The sequence below is a fragment of the Cetorhinus maximus genome, chromosome 1 (assembly GCF_964194155.1).
Source record: "Cetorhinus maximus chromosome 1, sCetMax3.hap1.1, whole genome shotgun sequence".
Lineage (NCBI taxonomy): Eukaryota > Metazoa > Chordata > Chondrichthyes > Lamniformes > Cetorhinidae > Cetorhinus > Cetorhinus maximus.
The window spans coordinates 159872585-159895092 of NC_135879.1; the positions used below are offsets into that span (position 1 = coordinate 159872585).

At 43.5% G+C, this 22508-nt stretch overlaps 1 protein-coding gene across 1 annotated transcript in view; it reads right to left on the reverse strand.

Moving 5' to 3' along the window:
- Positions 1–22508, reverse strand: part of rgs7bpa (regulator of G protein signaling 7 binding protein a) — a 127576-nt gene that overhangs the window by 5764 nt on the left and 99304 nt on the right. The window contains exons 4-5 of the mRNA XM_078548976.1: positions 11555–11705; positions 11412–11482 (exon numbers count right to left, since the gene is read on the reverse strand). Of these exons, the coding sequence (XP_078405102.1) occupies positions 11412–11482; positions 11555–11705 (222 nt within the window). The remainder of the gene's footprint in view (positions 1–11411; positions 11483–11554; positions 11706–22508) is intronic.

The following is a 22508-nucleotide window of genomic DNA, read 5'->3' on the forward strand; positions in this document are numbered from 1 at the left end:
TCAACCTTTCCTCATAAACCAGCCCCTTTCATCACAGGAATCAATCGAGTGAACCTTCTCTGAACAGCTTCTAATACAATTATATTCTTTCTTAATTATGGAGACTAGATTTACACTGTATTCCAGATACAGTTTAACTGAGGCCCTGTCCAACTGCAGTAATACTTCCTTACTTTTATACTCTAATACCTTCATGTTATGAACAATGTATAATTTTAAGTTGAATTTATATATATTTGTGTGTTAAGAAAGGTAAAAATGGTTTCAGTTTCACTTAGGTTTTGTTTATGAACCTTAGTATCTGGATAGATTGTCATTGAAAAGTGTCAGGTCTTTTGAGTTTGTTTGTATATATACATTTTTAATGAGGTCTTACAACCCCTGAAGTGAAGGAGATGAGTTATAAGGGGTTGAAAGTTCAGTGGAAAAAAGGAAAAATAGAAAAGCTTAATGACAGTGATCCAATGACAAAGACACAGAAAAAGACAGAAGTTGAGAGAGGGGGAGTTTAGTGTGCATGTCAGAGCGAGAAGACAGGGATCAGAAGTTCTCCGAGATGAAAACCTGTAAGGATAGTGGGACAGCAGTTAACTGAATAATCAGTTATGGGACTTGGTAAAGCGATCAGTTTAGCAGGTGTGCTACTGGAAGACTGAGTTTAGGAAACTTATTTGTTTGCTTTGCAGTTGAAGAAACAGTAAGGTTAGAGTGCAGTTTTTGGGTGTCTTGAGGAGAGAGATGAGTTGGGAGAGAAGCATCAAGTGAATGCTCAGGAATTCACTGGAGGAAAGCTGTTTGCAACTGTGCTAGTGCCAAGTGAGAAGCCTTTGTATCAAGTTAATGGTAATTCTTCACAAGTTTGTGTGTCTGTAAAGATATTGCTGGGGTAAAGGAATAGTGGGAATTTGAATTGTAGTCTTGAATTAGTATTGAGATCTTTCTAACCTTTTTGTCTGGCGTAATAGAGTTCACTTTTCTTGTTTTAATAAATATTTTATTTTTTGTATTAAAAGTTCATCAGTAGACTCCTATGAATTTGTTCAGTAGCTTTCCTCCACAATTTCTAAAAAAAAAAGTTAGTATCTATCAAGCCTTGTTTCACTCTGGGGTGTGACTTGTTCAGTATTAACAGCAGCTAGGATCATAACACTTCAATAAACACAACATTCCGTTTGCCATCCTGATCACTTGCTGCATCTGCATACTAACTTTGTGATTCATGTACCAGGGTACCCAGATCCCTCTGTACCATAGAGTTCTGCAGCATTTCTCTATTCAGATAACATGCTGCATTTCTATTCCCCCTGCCAAAGTGGACAAGATCACATTTTCCTACATTAAACTCCTGCTACCAAATTTTTGTTCATTCACTTAACTTATCTAAAGTTGACAACTTACTTTCCGACCTGTTACCATCAACAAATTTAGCAACCATTTGTTTAGTCCCTTCATTCAAGTCATTGATACAGATTGTAAATAGTTGAGGTTGCAGCACTGATCTCTGTGGCACTACACTAGTAACATCTTGCCTTCTGCAGTATCAATGAACAGGAAACTCTCCTGCATCAGGCGTATTGATGGCCCAAAATGGCCCATTTATCCCTACTCTGTTTCCTGTTAGCTAACCAATCCATACTAATATGTTATCCTCTACACCATGAGCTCTTATTTTCTGTCATAACCTTTGATGTGGCACCTTATCAAATGCCTTTTGGAAATCCAAGTACACCACATCTACAGGTTCCCCTTTATTCACCTTGCGTGTTATTTCCTCAAAGAACTCTAATAAAATAGTCAAACAGGATTTTCCTTTCACAAAAAACTTGCCAATCACAGAATCTGCTTTCTTTTTGTTTGTTTTGTTTGTTTGTCTGGCGCAATGGATTCAGTCCTCTTGTTGAGCAGGGACTCAAAGCTCCAAGCACCCATTGAAGCAGATGGACCATGGCGGGTCAGCACCCTATGAGCTGACGGCTAACCAGCTTTGAGAAGGGCAGTGATGGCTCTTCCCACCATCGGAGACAGCCCATAATGCCCATTTTCTACTCCAAACAAGTTGCGCTTATCACTCATAAGTGCTATCTCCTTGTGTTGTGTTAACACTCTGCAGAAAAACTGGACTATCCGCTCCAGGATGTAAGACTGGTTAAAATTTATGGATGAAGCAGGCTGCAAGGCAGTGTCAGGGTCCTCCTTGTGACTTCCCCAGTTGGGTCCAAAGAAATGCGGATTATTACACTTAGAATCAGCTTGGTTGCAGGAGTTACTGGAAAAAATTACATATTTAATCATCAGTCTGCCTTTGGGCTCCACTCCAGATTTTTTGTCAGGGTTTACTCCTGTAACCTTCAACTCTCCCAAGGTATCCAGAAGGCAGTGGAGCCATAGCCAGGAGTTTGGTTCATGAGCACCAGGGCACGTCCACATGCCAGTGGGCCTGCACATACATGTCTGGGAGCCCAACCAACACCAAATTCCTCAGAAGCTTTAACCTGGGGATATGAGGGAACCCAGTTTCTAGATGTCATCAAGAGGAGACACAGCAAAGGAATTGCCGATGGAGAGGCAGTATACTGACAGGGAGACTCTTATGCATTTGGCTTTCCTTTTCACACTGCTGCTAGCCAGCGGTGTAGGTTGAAAATGAGTGGCAAACAAGCACACAAAAAGCTAGAAGCACACCAACTCTCTTCACCCACACACTAGATCCATCACGTCGACTTGTTGGACACACATGCAACTCACTACAGCATAAATATACTATACCTCATTGAATCGAATGGAATGTGGCACTCCAGAAGCAATTATTTGATTCTCTTCACTCAACCAAAATACATCGGGACATGTGAACAGGGAGTGCTCATAAAACCGCCTGGCACCTAAGGCCTTATACTGACTGTCATTCCAAGCCTTAGACCTTCCCCATCATCTTTCTGATGGACAATTTGGTGAACTTACATATGTAGGGGGGAGGTCTGGTGGTGCAGTGGTACCAAACACATTGATTATCACCATGTAAATCCTTCCAATACGCTTGATGCAGGAGAGTTTCCTGTTCATTGATACTGCAGAAGGCAAAGGCAAACCACTGTAGCAATTTGCCAAGCATAATCATGGACCAATCCAATGTAAGGCCATGATCACCAATGCCCTCTTAGGGCATGGTACCTGGAGGAGGAGGATGTATGAAGGACAGCTGTCAGCATGCAAGCTACTTTGACCTTGTATATATCAAAGTTCAATAGTGCATACCAGGTTTACTTGTCATCAATTGCTTTATTCAAGTCTGTGTGTTTGAGCTCTTAGCAAAGAGATGCATCTCCTGTGAGGTGATTCCCCTTAGAGTGCTGAGTGTAAGGTTGGTATCTGCTGAAGTACTTTCTCCCTGTTTCCCATGCTTGGCCCTTGCTCTGACTGATGGAAAACCTTTAGTTGCATTCCTGGACACTCTAAACCACAAAGAAAACTGGACACACATCTGATATACCACAAGCTTGACCTGTTTTGAACCTTTGCTGAAATTGAACAGAGACGTAGAAAGACCAGAGCAGCTTTGCCCAGCTGTTTGCAATCCTGAGAATCTGTGTTCAATGTAAAGCTGATATCAGTCAAAAGCCTTAAGTACAAATGTAATCAAAGAATGGGACAGATGTTCCTTATATTGTTCAATCAATAGTTTGAGAAAGCTTCTTAATGCAACAGCCAACAGCACTTTGGGAGCACCCATCATCAAATCCAACTAGCCCATGGTTCAACAGAATGAATGAAGTGTACTAGACCCCTATAGCATAAAATTATGCTGCTCCAAAAATTTAGTTAAGCCTAACTATTGGCGGCCTACGTGTAAGGGGCAAGCTTGAATTAAACTGACTAGTCTATTTTGTCATACACATTTTCAAACAAAGACTGTACATACCAACCATGCAGCATTTAGATCTCTGCATCTCACTTGACTGCATTTATACCAAACATCAGCAGAATTTCCACTCAGCACTGTCCATCATAGGATGATGGGAACCAGTAACCAGTAGCAAACCATTTAGCCTCTCAAGTCTATTCCATTTTTCAATTAGATCATGGCTAGCCTGTACCTCCATTCTGTTTACCTACCTTTCTCCAGTCTTGAAAATTCAGTTGATCTAGTATGCATGGACCTTTGGAGGATCAACTTCCAGATTTCCACTACCATTTGTGTGAAGAAGTGTATCCTGATTTCACTCAAATACCATAGCTATAATTTTACGGTTGTTTCCCCTTGTTTGAATTTTTCCTCAGATGAAATGGTTTCTTTGTATCTACCCTATCAAATCACTTTATCATTTGAAAGACCCCAGTTAGATCAGCAGGCCTGGCCAGTATTTTTGTTTTTGTTTTGGATTTCCAGCATCTGCAGTTTTTTGCTTTTATCCCAGTTAGATCAGGTCTGAACCTTCTAAATTCAAGGAAATAAAAGCTAAGTTTATACAATTTGCCCTCATAATTTACATCTATAAGTTCCAGTATCAGCTCTGGTGAATCTGCACTGTGCCCTTTCCAAGGCCAATATATCTACCCTGAGGTAGATTGGGTAAACCTGAATGCAGTACTCCAGATGGAGTTTGATCAAGACTCTGTACAACTTAAGCATCACTTCCTCACTTTTGAATTCCGATCCTATCAGTACAATTGAGGAGAGACTAAAAACCATAGAATAACACAGGGAGTGAAGGTGTCATATACAAATCTCTAAAGGACCAGTGCACAGGTAGAATAAGTAATCAAAAAGTCTAATGGAATGTTGGCTCTTACCTCAGGGGATCAGAATTCAGTCTGCCTGCTGTCTTATTCTTCTAGACAGTAGAGAATGAGGGTTTGGAAAGTAAAGTCGATGAAGCCTTGGCGAATTGCTACAGCACATCGTACGGTTGGTATGCAATAAGTATACAATGTGCCAGTGGCGCAGCAAGTGAATGTTTAAGGTGGTGGATGAAGTGCCAATCAAGGGGATTCATTCTTGCTGCCAGCTGCTTCAATGGACATGTACACTTCACCCCTTCCAGGTGAAGGACATCGTGGGGGGCTAAGGATGGGTGTTCTTCCCACTAATACATGCCCGCTCATGGAGACATTGCTCTTTGACAAGGGTGATGGGAGCAAGAAGCCTCCCACTCACACTATTCTGTTTTCCTCCAGTGGCCTCGAGACTCTATGAAGAGACCTTTGCCTTGTCATAATAGAAAGGCTAACCACATGAGCCTCATCAGGTAGATCCATTTCCCGGTGAGGGGGTGGGGTGGTGGAGGTTTGCAGTCGCGAGTTGGCTGCCATTCGCCTGCAATCCCCTTGTAGGCATCCATCTCCCTCCCGCCGTTCATATCTAACTCTGTTTGGAGCCGATGGCAAGTTGCTCAGAGTGAACAGCAGCTCTATACCTTGCTGGGATCTCATTGTAATGACAACCCTCTGGGCCAGACCTGCTGCCTTGCAACCTTCACCATACAGTGAGGATTTCAAAAGAATAAAGCTCTCAGACAGTCCCCACATGACTATTAGGGTTTCCCTTTAGTTGTCCAATTTTGCTGACATTCAGCTCCACCTGCTCGAGAAGATCGTACTCCCATCTCAATGTTTTGCAGTTGGACATTGAGGGCGTTGCCTTGCTGCTGAGCTGTCTGTCATCACTTTTCAAACACTCTCCACCACCTTTTATCCTCCCCCTGTCACCCACAAACTTCCTCCCATCACCACTGACTCTTCCAATGTGACCTGCACTCTCCCCTCTGTAACCCTTGAACCTCCCCCCATTCTCCTGCACCCTATAACCATTAGCCTGGACATGCCTTCCCTTTCCGATGAGCCCACACCAGTCACAATGCCCATGTCCACTCTGTTCCTGCCCACTCCTTTTATCCATACCACCATTCTCATCCCCCTCAATGATCCACCCGATGAGAAATACACCCGCCATACCCAAAGCCTGACCCTCCCACCCTACCGCATCCCACTTCCCCCTCTCATTGTCAGGGTCCCTTCATTCCATCAATGCCCTCAATTCTCCCCCCAGGACCCCACTATTGACTCTACTGACTCCTCCCTATAAAATATTCCCCCCTTCCCTGCTCACATCCACCCTTCCCCCTAACACCCATCCTTCTCTTCGAGCCTTCAACCGCAGCACCACCCCAACCCCTGCCCCCTGCCTTCGGCCTCAACAATCTACCCCTCAAGCCTTCAACTCCCCCTTCTCCAGCCTCAATGCCCCCCTGAACCTACCCCGACCCCCAAGCCTTCAACACCCACCCCCCCTTCAAGCCTTCAACCACCCCTCTCTTCAAGCCTTCAACCTTCCCCTTCTTTGGCCTTGGAGCCTTGAAATGGGGGGAGGTGGTTGAACACCACACACCCCCAACGCCCCCATCGCATACCATCTTCTGCGGTCCTCAGAAATGGTGCAGGCTGCGTCAACATGATTGACAAGTCCTATAAGTCTCCCTCGCTGGGTGCACGCCATGTTTGTTGAGTCGGGTAATTGAACAGTGTAAGTTCCCACTGACAGGGCAAAAGATTTGACGGGGCCACAAGATTCCAGTCTATTTGGCTGGTAATGAGCATTCATGAGATGCAAAATGGGTTCCTGACAATCTTCAGCGGGAAAGTCGACCTGCCATGACAGTCAGGAAAACACGATTCCGACCTGACATCCGGAAAGTGGGTTTTGGACTCCTGCCACATTTTATGTCTCCACCTGCCATGATTCCCGCTGATGGAGAGAATAGGAAGATTCTGTCCCTAGAGTGAAGCTTGAATCTGGAGCTTCTGGCTCAGAAGCAGGATGCTAATCACTGCACCACAGGACCTCCCCAGGGCAGATTAACAAAGCAATTAATAAAGCATTTGGAATCCTGGGCTTTACAAATGGAGACATAGAATGCAAAAGCCAGGAAGTTATGCTAAACTTAGATAAAACACTAGTTTGTTACGGTATTGTATGCAATGTGAATGACACACTTCAGGAAGGATGTGAAGGCTTTGGAGAGGGTACAGAAGAAATTTGCTACAATGATTCAAGAGATGAGGGATTATTGTCACATGGATAGAGTGGAGAAACCTAGGGTTTTCTCCAAAGAGCAGAGAAAGCTCAGAGGAGATTTGATTGAGGTTTTAAAATCAAAAAGGTTTAAATAGAGTAAATAAAGATAAACTATTTCCAATGACTAAAGAGTTGATAATTAGAATGCACCAATTTAAGTTGATGAACAGAAGGACCACAGCCTTTTTATGCAATGAGTGGTTGTTAATTGGAATGCATTGCCTGAAAGAGTGAAAATGCACTCAAATAATTGTTTTCAAACAGGGACTTGGATAAATGCTTCAATGAGAAAAAAATGCAGGAAAAGAGCAGGGATGTAAGACTAACAAGATTGTTATTCCAGAGAAGCAGCAGAAACTCAATGGGCTGAATAGCTTCCTTCAATGCTGTCCTATTCCATGATTGTCAAGGGGAAGTGGTTAGACTCTCTCTTATTGGAGATTGTCATTGCTTGGCACTTGAATGGCACAAATGTTACATGCTACTTATTAGCTTAAACTTGAATGTTGTCCAGGTCTGCTGCATGTGGCCATGGTCTGCTTCATTATTTGTGGAGTTGCAAATAGAAGTAAACACTGTGATATCATCAGTGAACATCCCCATTTCTGACCTTATGATGGATGAAAGACCATTGATGAACTAGCTGAAGATGGCTGGGCCTAAGGCACCATCCTGAGGAAATCCTGCAGTGATGCCCGGGGCTGAGATGATTGACCTCTAATAACTGCAACCATCTTCCTTTGTGCTAGGTACGGCTTCAACCAATGGAGAGATTTCCCCCAGCTCAACTGACATAATTTTTTTTTTTAATTCATTCACGGGATGTGGGCTTTGCTGGCTGGGCCAGCATTTATTGCCCATCCCTAATTGCCCTGGAAAAGGTGGTGGTGAGCTGCCTTCTGGAACTGCTGCAGTCCATGTGGAGTAGGTACACCCACAGTGCTGTTAGGCAGGGAGTTCCAGGATTTTGACCCAGTGACAGTGAAGGAACGGGGATATATTTCCAAATCAGGATGGTGGGTGACTTGGAGCGGAACTTCCAGGTGGTGGAGTTCCCATCTATCTGCTGCCCTTGTCCTCCCAGATAGTAGTGGTTGTGGGTTTGGAAGGTGCTGTCTAAGGAGCCATGGTGAACACCTGCAGTGCATCTTGTAGATGGCACACACTGCTGCTGCTGTGCATCGGTGGTGGAGGGAATGAATGTTTTTGGATGTGGTGCTTTGTCCTGGACAATGTCAAGCTTCTTGAGTGCTGTGGGAGCTGCACTCATCCAGGCAAGTGGGGAGTATTCCATCACACTCCTGACTTGTACCTGTAGATGGTGGACAGGCTTTGGGAGTCAGGAGGTGGGTTATTTGTCAAATGATTCCTAGCTTCTGATCTGCTCTTGTAGCTACAGTGTTTACATGGCTAGTCCAGTTCAGTTTCCGGTCAATGTTAACACCCAGGATATTGACAGTGGGGAATTCAGTGATGGTAATGCCATTGAACACCAAGGGACGATGGTTGGATTCTCTCTTGTTGGAGATGGTCATTGCCTGACACTTGTTTGGCGTGAATGTTACTTGCCACTTGTCAGCCTAAGCCTGGATATTGCCCAGGTCTTGCTGCATTTGGACATGGACTTCTTCAGTATGTGAGGAGTCACAAATAGTGCTGAACATTGTGCAATCATCAGCGAACATCCCGATTTCTGACCTTATGATGGAAGGAAGGTCATTGATGAAGCAGCTAAAGATGGTTGGACCAAGAACACTACCTTGAGGAACTCCTGCCGTGATGTCCTGGTGCTGAGATGACTGACCTCCAACAACCACAACCATCTTCCTTTGTGCTAGGTATGACTCCAACCAGCAGAGAGTTTTCTCCCTGATTCCCATTGACTCCAGATTTGCTAGGGCTCCTTGATGCCACACTCTGTCAAATGCTGCCTTGATGTCAAGGACAGTCACACTCACCTCACCTTGGGTGTTCAGCTCTTTTGTCCATGTTTGAACCAAGGCTATAATGAGGTCAGGAGCTGAGTGGGCCTGGCAGAACCTAAGCTGGGTGTCAGTGAGCAGGTTATTGCTAAGTGCCGCTTGATATCAATCACCCCTTCCATTACTTTTCTGATGATGGAGAGTAGACAGATGGGGCGGTAATTGGCCGGGGTGGATTTGTCCTGCTTTTTGTGTACAGGACGTACCTGGGCAATTTTCCACATAGCCAGGCAGGTGACAGTGTTGTAGGTATACTGGAACAGCTTGGCTAGAGGCGCAGCAAGTTCTGGACCACAAGTCTTCTGTATTATTGTCCGAATATTGTCAGGTCCCATAGCTTCTGCAGTATCCAGTGCCTTCAGCTGTTTCTTGATATCATGTAGGGCTCCTTGATGCCACTCATTCAAATGCTGCCCTGATGTCAAGGGCAGTCACTCTCACCTTATTTCTGGAATTCAGCTCTTTTATCCATGTTTGAACAAAGGTTGTAATGAGGTGTGGAAGTGAATGATCCTGATGCAATCTAAACTGAGCATAGGTGAGCACAAAAAATTGCTGCTCGATAGCACTGTTAATGACACCTTCCATCACTTTGTTGATGATCGAGAGTAAAATGATTTGGGATAATTGGCTGGATTGCATTTGCCCTGCTTTTTTGCACTGGGCAATTTTCCATTTTGTTGGGTAGATGCCAGTGTTGTAGCTGCATTGGAACTAGAAGTGTGACTAGTTCTGCAGCACAAGTCTTCAATGCCACTGCTACAATGTTGTCACAGCCCACTACCTTTGCTGTATTTTTTTTATTCATTCAAAGGATCACTGTCCAGGCCATCATTTATCGCCTATCTCTAATTGCCCTTGTTCAGAGGACATTTAAGACCCACATGTCTGGAGTCACATGTAGACCAGAACAGGTCCTAAAGGACATTAGTGAACCAGATGAGTATTTACAACAATCAGTAATGGTTTCATAGTCATCATTAGACTTTTAATTCTAGATTTTTTTTTTCATTGAATTCAAATTCCAGCCAAGGCAGGATTTGAACCCAGGTCCCCAGAGCATTACCCTGGGTCTCTGGATTACTAATCCAGCAACAATGCCACTACGCCATCACCTCCCCAGTGTATCCAGTGTGCTCAGCCATTCCTTGGTACCAAGAACATGATTGGTTGAGGTCTGGCATCTGTAATTGCAGGAACTACAGGGAGGAGGCTGAGATGGATCATATATCTATTTTGCTTATCTCAACTACCCTATATGTTAGCAAGTTTGACATTCCAAATACCCTCTGGATAAAAAAAAAAGTTTCTCCTGGATTCCTTATTAGATTTATTACCTTATATTTGTTTCTTCCAGTTTTGGTCTTCCCAAAAGTGGAAACATCTACCCTAGTAAATCCCTTCATAATTTTAAAAATCTCTATTAGGATGTCCTTCAGCCTTCTCTTTTCCAGAGAAAAGACCCCAGAGCTCTTCAGTTTGTGTGAGCAACCACTGTAATGCACTACACATTCTACTTGCATGGCTTGGGGATTATTAAATCTGTTCATACCTGTGAAGGAGCAGGTTTACTTACTGCTGCTAATGAGGTATGATTGACCATGAACATTGTGAATCGACATTGGGGATAAATCTCTGACTCGCCACTCCCAGAGGACAGCCTCACCTGCTGATGGCACATATGGAAAAATCTGGTGCATGTTAGACATGTTTTCTGATCATAGAATTTTATTTTACTTAATGTATTTAACATCTACTTTGTAATAATCATCTGTAGAAATATTTCAGTTTCCAGATGTATACGGTATAATAGGATACATGTATATTTCACAATCTGCCAAGAGCATTCATTACTTAATTGAGGGAAAAACAGTAATGTTAATTGCCATGGTAATGCTATCAAAGTTTCTTAAAATCTGCAAATATGATCATTTATTTTCAAGTCCTTTTACACATCCTGTTCTTGTTCATGGGATCGATAGCAGTAAACGACTGCAATGTTGTCAGAGGAATTTAACCCTTTTGTTTTCTGCTCTCCAATAGAATGAGAAAAATATTTTGAGATGAAGTTAAACTGTTCATTTTGTCTGTTTTGCCTATGAGCCAGACTCTCCACTATGGCTGATATTTACATTCAGCAGTTCTCAGCCATGTTGCAAGTCAGGCTGTTCCAACTCATGTGAAAACTAGCAATCTGCCCGTCTCATCCAGTAGTCTCTGATCCTTTTCTTACCTAAACCACACTGTGGCATGAAAATCACAAGTACACAATTGCCTGCAATCCAGTCACCGAGCTTCTGTTTTGAAGGATATGTAAAATGGTTTGTCTTAAAACATGGTGAATAAGGACTGATACTTGCCTTGGTTCTTTAATGGCAAAGGCATAGTTTCCCTGAGTTTGCTTAGAAGATTTTTCATTTCTCGTATGTCTCTGTAAAAAAACAAAAAATATAAATTATAGAAGGAATGGAACAACTTAATTCTAATGGAGATGTTTACTAACCTTTCAGTATTTTCTATATCTGCGGAAACATGCCACGAATACGGTTGAAGATCTTGGAGAGGTGAAGTTGATGGATCTTCTAAAATTGGAGCTTGAGAACTCTCTTCCTGTTTGATGTCTATTACTTTGGGAGCTATCAAGCAGTCCATTTCTTTAAAATTCAAAAAAAGAAAAAACTGTTGTGATCATAGTTGACAGTCACTGTCTATATTATTTGAATCATTATTATATAAGCACTTGAAGATTCCAACAAATAATAGCTCAGTTACAAAATTCCTTTCCACCTAAATACACTAGGATTAGGAAACAGCCTAAAAATTAGAGCCAGACCTTTCAGGAGAAACGTCAAGAACATGCAAAAGGTGGTAGAAGTTTGGAACTCTCTTCCGCAAATGGCCGTAGACGCTGAGGCAATTGTTTATTTTAAATCTGAGATTGATAGATTTGTTATCCAAAGGTAATAAGGGATGTGTGAGACAATGGCAGGTATACAGAGTAAGGTAATAGATCAGCCATGATCTTATTGAATGAAAGAACTGGCAGCTTGGAGAGACCCTTCATCAGATGTTTGAACTTTATTAGGTTTTATCATGCTCTTGACCTACATCCTTTGGGTTTTGGAGCCTGTGAGGACTTTGCCAAAGATTACTCCATCTGTACTTGTGGAGGGACAGACATAGTCATGGAGACAAGGCGAAATATGTGGGGCACTGACTGTTGGAGGAGGGGCAGCAGGTTAGGAGTAGAAACACTTTGAGCAGCATCCCCATTTCCATGTCTCCATTCACTACCTTCTCTCTCATGGACCACCTGCACTTCCCCACTGGCAACAAGCTGGAGAGCATTTTACTGCATATCAATGGAACATTAAATGACAAAGGCTGGCTAGGGTTTCATAAATCCTATTTAATGTGGCATTCAGAGTATACAAGCCATCGGTAAGGGCCAGCATGCATTAGTCTGAATGTCACATTAGATGCTCCATGCACGTGGCCGCTCTTTCCAGGGACGAAGACATCATTGTAAAGGCCTGCAACATTAGGCCACTCTTGCTTGAAAAAGATTCCTCCAATCTCTCTGCAAACATGCACGGCTTGGCTGGGAAGGCTGCCAATATATTGCACATTCATTCTTTGCTGCTGCTCCAGAAGTCTCCTCTTCGTTGTTAGTCCCCACAAGGTTCAGCAACTGGGTGCAGCTGTGCAGAGCTTGGAGCATCCTAAGTCCTCTAACACAGACTCTCCACTGTCCTCCCAGTCTCCACCAGATTTTGCTCACTTGTGACATGTCTGACACCAAGTGAAAACCCAACCATCTTCCTTACCGGCCCCACTGAAGTGCAAGTATCTGCGTGAGCCCTGTGACGGTGCACCCTGAGAGCGAGTGGCTTCCCTTGAGGAATCCTTGTCCTCCTGGGTCTCCTCCTATAGGATGCTCGATGGCCCAGTTGGAGATTGAAGACATGAATTGGAACTGTTAGGGAGGTGACCAGGTGTGTAGATGAGGGTAGTGTATTTGAAGTAGTTTATATGGATTTCAGCAAAGTCTTTGGCAAGGTCCCACATGGGAGATTTATAAAGAAGGCAAATGCACATGGGATACAGGGTAATTTGATAAGGTGGATTCAAAATTGGCTTAGTTGTAGGAGGCAGAGGGTGATGACAGAAGGATGCTTTAGTGACTGGAAGCCAGTGTCCAGTGGCATACCACAGGGATCTGTGCTGGGTCCCCTATTATTCGTCATTTATATAAACGACATAGATGGCTATGTTGGGGGTAGGATTAGTAAGTTTGCGGATGACACAAAGATTGGCTAGTTGGTTAATAGTGTGGCTGAGTGTCTTGGGCTACAGGAAGATATAGATGGGATGGTCAAATGGGCAGATAAGTGGCAGATGGAATTTAACCCTAAAAACTGTGAAGTGATACACTTTGGAAGGAGTAATTTGACAAGGAAGTATTCAATGAATGGCATGACACTAGGAAGTTCTGAGGAACAAAGGGACCTTGGTGTGTGTGTCCATAGAACTCTGAAGGCAGAGGGGCATGTTAGTGGGGTGGTGAAAAAGGCATATGGGACACTTGCCTTTATCAATCGGGGCATAGATTACAAACGTAGGGAGGTCATGTTGTATAGAACCTTGGTGAGGCCACAGCTGGAGTAGTGTGTGCAGTTTTGGTCGCCACATTATAGGAAGGGTGTGATTGCACTGGAGGGGGTGCAGAGGAGATTCACCAGGATGTTGCCTGGGATGAAACATTTAAGTTATGAAGAGAGGTTGGATAGACTTGGGTTGTTTTTGTTGGAGCAGAGAAGACTGAGGGGCAACCTGATCGAGGTGTACAAGATTATGAGGGGCATGGACAGGGTGGATAGGGAGCAGCTGTTCCCCTTAGTTGAAGTGTCAGTCTCGAGGGGACATAAGTTCAAGGTGAGGGGCAGGAGGTTTAGGGGGGCATGTGAGGAAAAACTTTTTTACCCAGACGGTCTGGAATGTGCTGCCTGGGAGGGTGGTGGAGGCGGGTTGCCTCATATCCTTTAAAAAGTACCTGGATGAGCACTTGGCACGTTATAACGTTCAAGGCTATGGGCCAAGTGCTGGTAAATGGGATTAGGTAGGCAGGTCAGGTGTTTCTCACGTGTCGGTGCAGACTCGATGGGCCGAAGGGCCTCTTCTTCACTCTGTGATTCTGTAAGTAAACATTATTCACATGATGTTTTTTCACTGGCTGTTGACATTAATTCAATATGAGTGAATGTTGCATGGCTTGGGGTTGTCTGATATTTAATTCTGTTACCAGGTAGCTGGCAGGCCCCATCTCCAATGGCTGGCTCCCTGTTTATCTCCACCTCCTCCTCTGCAGCTGTCAGTATGGAGGTGCAGACACAATGGGCTGAATGGCCTCTTTCTATGCCATAACTTTTCTATGGTTTTATGGTTCTACGGATAAATTTGCATGTGTCATTTTACTCCACTTTCCTTACCAATTAGGTCATTAAACCGCTTCTGGCATTGTATACAAGAGCATGGCACCCCGCTCTTATTGCTCATCTCCTTAACAACCTCCAGCCACGCCTTCTTACTCTGTGAAAGGTTTCTTTTCCCGTCGGCAGAGGAGACTATCTCACTGCGGATCCTTACAGATTGCGGCATCAAGTCAAGGGAGACATCTGTGAAGCAACGCACAGCTTTGCCATGTTGTAATTCCATAACACCAGTTGCTTCCTCCATTCCCCCACTTTCACAATCTATAAATTGTTAACTTTGCAGTGTCCTTTTAAATAGTTAAGCTGGAATAGACTCATGCATATCATTACCACATCCACTCAGGCTAATTAGTCAGGAAACTCGGAAATCAGGTGCAAATAATGGCTGGGTAATAAAGCCACTGACAGCCATACTGCACTTACTTCTGCTTTCTCTGCATACTCCAGGGACCCTTGCTGCCAGCACCTAGCCACATTAAAATTCTCCCCTTGGTCACTGAAATTTATTTTCGACTTCTGGTTAACCATTTCTCTCCTTTTACCAATTTCTGCATGTATTGGTTTATCATTTCCATGTATTTTGGTTAACCACTTCCCATTTCAAACTTAGCCTTTTCAGGTATTTTTTTTTACTTTCAGTTAATGATTTCCCATCATTTACTAATTTTTGCAGTTTTTGGTTTAATTTTCTCCCTGCTTTTCAGTGAACCATTTTTCCCCCTCTTTTGGTCTCCTTGCATTTTTTTGACTTTTAGTTTAATCATTTCCCACATTTCACTTATTCTTGTTGAAGATACCGCCACACCTTGACAGTTTTGTTGTTCAGCACCAGAGACATGTTTCACATGAATTGAATAAACAAAAATAATAAATGTACATGTTCAATTGTATAACTATTCTTTTCCACAGAAAAACTACTTGTGTTACATGGGATTTGTGGAAACTGTAGAACATGGGAGGGGGCCTCAGAAGTAAAACAGTTGCGAATTCTTGTCTTAATGGTAGTAACATGCTGGCCTGAGGCCTAAGCCAAATTTGGATTCGGGCCTCATTTTATTGCTGCTAGTAAGCTGTGCCACCCAATAGATGCTGGTGTCAGTGGTCAGGAAGTGTGGGAAATCATTAGGTTCTCATGTGAAGCCAGCCAACAGGTTGGCTCACTCTGAACTGAATTTTATATTTGGGTCTACAACTGGTGTATGACCCTAATTTGCATATTTAAGGCGCTAAATGCATATATACATATGAAAATACATACAAATTAGGAGCAGGAGTCGGCCATTTGGCCCTTCAAGCCTGCTCTGCTTTTCAATGACATCATGGCTGATCTGATTGTAACCTCAATTCCACATTCCCGCCTACCCCCGATAGCCTGTCGCCTCCTTGTGTATCATGAATCTGTCTAGTTCTGCCTTAAAAATATTCAAAGACTTTGCTTCCACCGCCTTTTGAGGAAAAGAGTTCCCAAGACTCTCAACTCTCTGAAGGCAAAAAAATTCTCCTCATCCCTACCCTAAATGGGTGACCCCAATGGTTGCCCCTGGTACTATATTCTCCCACAAGAGGAAACATGCTCTCCACATCAACCCTGTCATGGCCCCTCAGGATCTTATATATTTCAATCAAGTCGCCTCTTACTCTTCAAACTCTAGCAGATGCAAGCTTAGCCTGTTCAACCTTTCCTCAAAAGACAACCTGGCCAATCCAGCTATTAGTTTAGCAAACCTTCTCCAAACCACTTCCAACACATTTACATCCTTCCTTAAATAAGGAGACCAATACTGTACACAGTGCTGCAGGTGTGGTCTCGCCAATGCTCTATATAACTGAAGCATTAACTGAAGTAATTTTCCCAAGTTCCTCCCTCCCTTCCATTTCCTGATTCCAGCTAATTCAGGAATGTTACCTGTATCCTCTATAGTGAAGACCGATGCAAAACAGTGGTTCAATTCATTTACCATCTTCTTACTTTCCATTACTAATCCCCCAGACTCACTTTGTTCACTTTGTTAAACCTTTTCTTTTTTAAATATCTACAGAAACTCTTGCTATCTTTTTTATATTCCTAGCTAGTTTACTCTCGTACTCTTAATTTTTCCTTCCTTATCAATCAGGCAACCTTGGCAACTGAGCCGATATCCAGTCCAGATCAAGCGCAACATTTCTTTATCTTTGCGCCTTTTTAAAGTCAATTCCAAAATTTCCTGGCATGTGCTACCTGTTTGAGTGTGTCTCTCTCTCTCTCTCTGCTCCCTCCCCCACCACCGCCCCCCGCAAACCACTGGAAGCACTACATCATGGAATGATCCATTATATCTTTAGTTTTACTGTTTCTATCTCCTTTTTGGGTTCAGATTGCACCATTGATTATTAGTACTATAGGTTCATATTTTAGTGAGAAGTTCCTTTGTCTGCAATTATAGTGAATGTGTTAATCCATTCATTAGCCACAATGACAGTTTAGTCACATGAACTAATTTTAGTTAAAAACATACATTTGCACAATAAAAAGACTTGCATTTATATAGTGTCTCTCACAACTTCTGGATATCCCAAAGCACTTTACAGCCAATTAAGCACTTTTGAAGTGTGGTCATTGTTGTAAGGTAGGACATATAGCAGCCAATCTGAGCGCAACAAGATCCCATGTGAGAATGACTTGTTTTATATATCTGTTTTACTGATACTCATTAAGCAATAAAAATTGGTCAGGACAACACTGCTCTTCTTCAAAATAATGCTATGAGATTTATTATCTAACAACTCATCTGAAGGACTGCTCCACACAAGGATATGTACTCCATGTGCATATTTACTTAACAAAACTTATGTAACCAAGGAATTAAAGTACTTGCATGATGACAAAGCACATTGAGGAGAATTTTTTCCCTGTCAGGCAGGCCGGTTGGGAGTGGGCGGGCCCAGAGCCGATCGCTGCCTGCGATTGGCTCCGGACCGCCATTTTATGTGGGCGGGTCAATTAAGGCCCGCCCAGCATGACGCATGGCTGGTAGCGCTCAGCACTACCTGTGCAGGCAGGGGAGAAGAGGGAGAGCCAGAGTCTGCACACTTACGTGCATGTGCGTGGAAATCTTTGAGGCACGGTGCTGCCTCAGGGAGATTAAGCACATGTTGACATTTTTGAATAAAGAAAAATAAAACATTTAGACATGTCCCCTCGTGAGTGTCACCTGAGCTGGGACATGTTTATGAATTGTAGAAAAAAATTTATTTATTTAATAAAGCCTTCAGGAAACCATCCCGCCTGTGGATGAGGTTTCATGCAAAACAGGAAGGCTGCTTGGTCTCTTCGCCTGCCCTGTCAATTATCTAAATTGGTCTCCTAAAGGCCTTAACAAGCCTTTGACAGTTTGGCGGCCGTGCAGCCGATGAACAAAAGTTCGAAATGACGCACACCCGACGTCACTGCACATCATTTTACACGTCAGCATCCCGGGCCCGCCCCCACAAGCTGACGTGAAAATTCTGGCCATTAAATTACAATTTTACCTACAGGCCCACAAAATATTGAACTGCACTTGCATATACACTGTGCAATTATTAGTTTGAGACGAATGCCCAGTGATGACATCTATTATTCATTTTGTACTTACTGATCTGAAATGTAATTTACCACACCTGGATTCCCATTTAGTTACAGGTGGCTAGTGGCTAATTATTGGACAACACTGGCATAAAAGGGGTAATGCTTTCTTTAAAATAGTGGATAGAAGAATTTTATAGGAACGTACTCACTACCAAGTATCACTGCCATTGCAACATATTTGTAAGTGAAGGCCACTGCTGTTTTTTTTTTATTCATTCATGGGATGGAGATGTCGCTGGCTAAGCCAGCATTTATTGCCCACCCCTAATTGCCCTCGCTCAGATGGCATTTAAGAGTCAACAACATTGCTGTGGGTCTGGAGTCACATGTAGGCGAGACCAGGTCAGTATGGCAGATTCCCTTCCCTAAAGAACATCAGCAAACCAGATGGGTTTTTATGACAATCGGCAATGGTTTCGTGGTCACTATCAGACTTTTAATTCCAGGTTTTTATTGAATTCAAATTTCACCATCTGCCATGGTGGGATTTGGTCCCCAGAGCAATACCCTGGGTCTCTGGAATACTAGTCCAGTGACAATACCACTATGCTACCTGTGCCAATGCAGCTGTGTACTGTGAGTAAGCATTTTCACAACAATGATATAATTTTAAAAATAGTGAATATGGTTATTCCTGACGTAGACCAATTTTCTCACATAACATAACAACATGGTTGGGGCGGGGGGGAGGTGGTGGGGGGCTGGTGGTGGGATGGGTGCGATTTTAACCTCCGAAATCAGGTGTACTTGAGTTGGGTTCTGTGGTAATCTGATGTGTGATATACCTTTAAAGAAGAATGTTATAATAGAAGATCACTTGATCTGATTATCCAATGACAGAGTAGCACGGGCTACCTTCGTAGTCTGTGGTTAGTAGTGAGTAGTCTAGAGTAAGAGTCTACAGAATGTGTTCTACATAAGAACTGTCTACTAATCTGCTATCTTTATGGTACCAACTCAGTCATCCCAAAACAAGCATGCAACCCAGACCCATTAGTCCAACTAAACTAGTGATCCAGGGATTCAACAGGTTCCAAGTTGGATTTTTCTAAACTTTCAAACTCAAAACCTACACATCTTCTGGGGTTTTGCATCCATGGGGAGAATTTTCTCTGTCGGCGGGGGGCTGAGCGAGAACGGGCGCGGGCGGGCAGCTGATCGCCGCCTGCAATCAGCTGCACACCATTTTACATGGGCAGGCCAATTAAGGCCTGCCCAGCATGACACGCACCCGGAAGCGCTGAGCAGGGGGAGGAGGCTGAGTCGGGGCCTGTGCTCTTTCGCTCATGTGCGCGAAAGAGAGCAGAAATCTCCCTGAGGCATGGAGCTGCTTCAGGGAGTTTAATTTCATTATGAAGAATTTAAATAAAGAAAAAAAAAAATTTTCAGACATGTCCCCTCATGTGACAGTGTCACATGAGCTGGGACACGTCAATGAATTTTAATTAAAACATTTATTTGATTTATAAACCCGTGAAACCTCATCCCACCCGTGGATGAGGTTTCATGATAAATGCGAAGGCCGCCTGGGCTCTTAGCTTGCCTGCCAACCTTAAGGTTGATGGGCAGCTCTGTTAATCCTTTTAGTTAGTTTTTAAATGGTCTTAACAGAACCTTGACAGTTCAGTGGGCGCGCAGCTGACTCTAGTGCGCACCCACTGAATCGAAGGCCAGAATGATGTGCGGTCACGTCGAGACGCGCCCGATGTCACAGTGCATCATTTTATGCGTTGGTGAGTGGGGCCCGCCCCTGCACGCTGACCCGGAAATTCTGGCCCATATCTCTTCCCCCTTGCTCCAGGCCAGTGGCACAATAAATATCGTTGCACGCCTTTGGAAATCTAGGCTACCTAGAATATTATCTAGTGCTGTTTGTCAGTTAATATCCATTTGCTGTAGACACTTAAACTGAGGGAGGATGAAGGACATTGAGGAGTCAGCAGCAAATGGAAATTGCAGGCCACGAATAGCTTCAAAATGGAACTAAAAGCTGAACATACTAGTAAGGTTAATTAGGCTTGTGTGCAGCATTATTTGCTCCACTAGTGCTTCCTTCTGCAAAATTAACTTAACAACTCTGCTTCTTGTTCACTCCTATTTTGAACAAAGGTATTTTTTTCATCTGGGAGGCCCTGGCAAGACCAGCATTTGTTGCCCATCCCTCACTGCCCTTGAACTGAGTGCAAGTGGAAGTTGTAAATCAGGAAATGGAAGGGAGGGAGGAACTCGGGAGAATTACAATCACCAGGGAAGTGCTATTAAGCAAATTGTTGGGGCTGCGGACTGACAAGTCCCCAGGTCCGGAGAAACATCACCCTAAGGTGACTTAGGTGAAAGAAGTAGCTAGTGAGATAGTTGATGCATTGGTTTTTAATTTCCAAAATTCCCTAGATTCAGGGAAGGTTCTGTTAGATTGGAAAATAGCAAATGCAACTCCTTTATTCAAAAAGAGAAGGAAGACAGAAAGCAGAAAACTGCTGGCCAGTTACCCTAACATCTGTCATAGGGAAAATGTTAGAAGTTATTTTTAAAGATATTACAGCAGAGCACTTAGAAAAATTCAAGGCAATCAGGCAGAGTCAACATGGTTTTCTGAAAGGGAAATCATGTTTAATCAATTTATTGGAGTTCTTGGAAGTAGTCATATGTGCTGTGGATAAAGGGGAACCGGTGGATGGACTGTACTTAGATTTACAGAAGGCATTTGATAAAGTGCCACATCAAAGGCTATTGCGGAAAATAAAAGCTCATGTAGAGGGTAACATATTGGCATAAATAGAAGATTGGCTAGCTAACAGGGAGCAAAAGGTTGGCATAAATGGGTCTTTTTCTGGTTGGCAGGATGTGAGGGGTGTTGTGCCACAGGGATCAGTGCTGGGGCCTCAACTTTTTACAATTTATATAAATGACTTGGATGAAGGGACTGAAGGAATGGTTGCTAAATCTGCTGATGACACAAAGATAGGTAGGAAAGTAAATTGTGAAGAGGACATAAGGAGGCTACAAAGGGACAGGCAATGGTGTAGTGGTATTGTCGCTGAACTAGTAATCCAGAGATCCAGGGTAATGCTCTGGGTACCTGGGTTCACAGAATTACAGATTACAGAAGAGGCCCTTCAGCCCATCGAGTCTGCACCGACATGTGAGAAACACCTGACCTACCTGCCTAATCCCATTTACCAGCACTTGGCCCATAACCTTGAATGTTATGACGTGCCAAGTGCTCATCCAGGTACATTCTAAAGGATCTGAAGCAACCCGCCTCCACTACCCTCCCAGGCAGTGCATTCCAGACCGTCACCACCCTCTGGGTAAAAATGTTTTTCCTCACATCCCCCCTAAACCTCCTGCCCCTCACCTTGAACTTATGTCCCCTTGTGACTGACCCTTCAACTAAGGGGAACAGCTGCTCCCTATCCACCCTGTCCATGCCCCTCATAATCTTGTACATCTCAGTCTTCTCTACTCCAATAAAAACAACCCAAGTCTGTCCAACCTCTCTTCATAACTAAAATGTTTCATCCCAGGCAACATCCTGGTGAATCTCCTCTGCACCCCCTCCAGTGCAATCATATCCTTCCTATAATGTGATGACCAGAACTGCACACAGTACTCCAGCTGTGGCCTCATTAAGTTTCTATACAACTCCAACATGACCTCCCTACTTTTGTAATCTATGCCTCGATTGATAAAGGCAAGTGTCCCATATGCCTTTTTCACCACCCCACTACCATGCCCCTCCGCCCTCAGAGATCTATGGACACAAATGCCCAAGGTCCCTTTGTTCCTCAGAACTTCCTAGTGTCATGCCGTTCATTGAATACTTCCTTGTCAAATAGCTCCTTCCAAAGTGTATCACCTCTCACTTTTCAGGGTTAAATTCCATCTGCCATTTATCTGCCCATTTGACCATCCCATCTATATCTTCCTGCAGCCCAAGACACTCAACCTCACTGTTGACCACCCAGCCAATCTTTGTGTCATCCGCAAACTTACTAATCCTCCCCACACATAGTCATCTGTGTTGTTTATATAAATGACAAATAATAGGGGACCGAGCACAGATCCCAGTGGTACGCCACTGGACACTGGCTTCCAGTCACTAAAGCATCCTTCTGTCATCACCCTCTGTCTCCTACAACTAAGCCAATTTTGAATCCACCTTATCCAATTACCCTGTACCCCATGTGCATTTGTCTTCTTTATAAGTCTCCCATGTGGGACCTTGTCAAATGCTTTGCTGAAATCCATATAAACTACATCAACTGCACTACCCTCATCTACACACCTGGTCACCTCCTCAAAAAATTCAATCAAATTTGTTAGGCATGACCTCCCTCTGTCAAAGCCATGCTGAC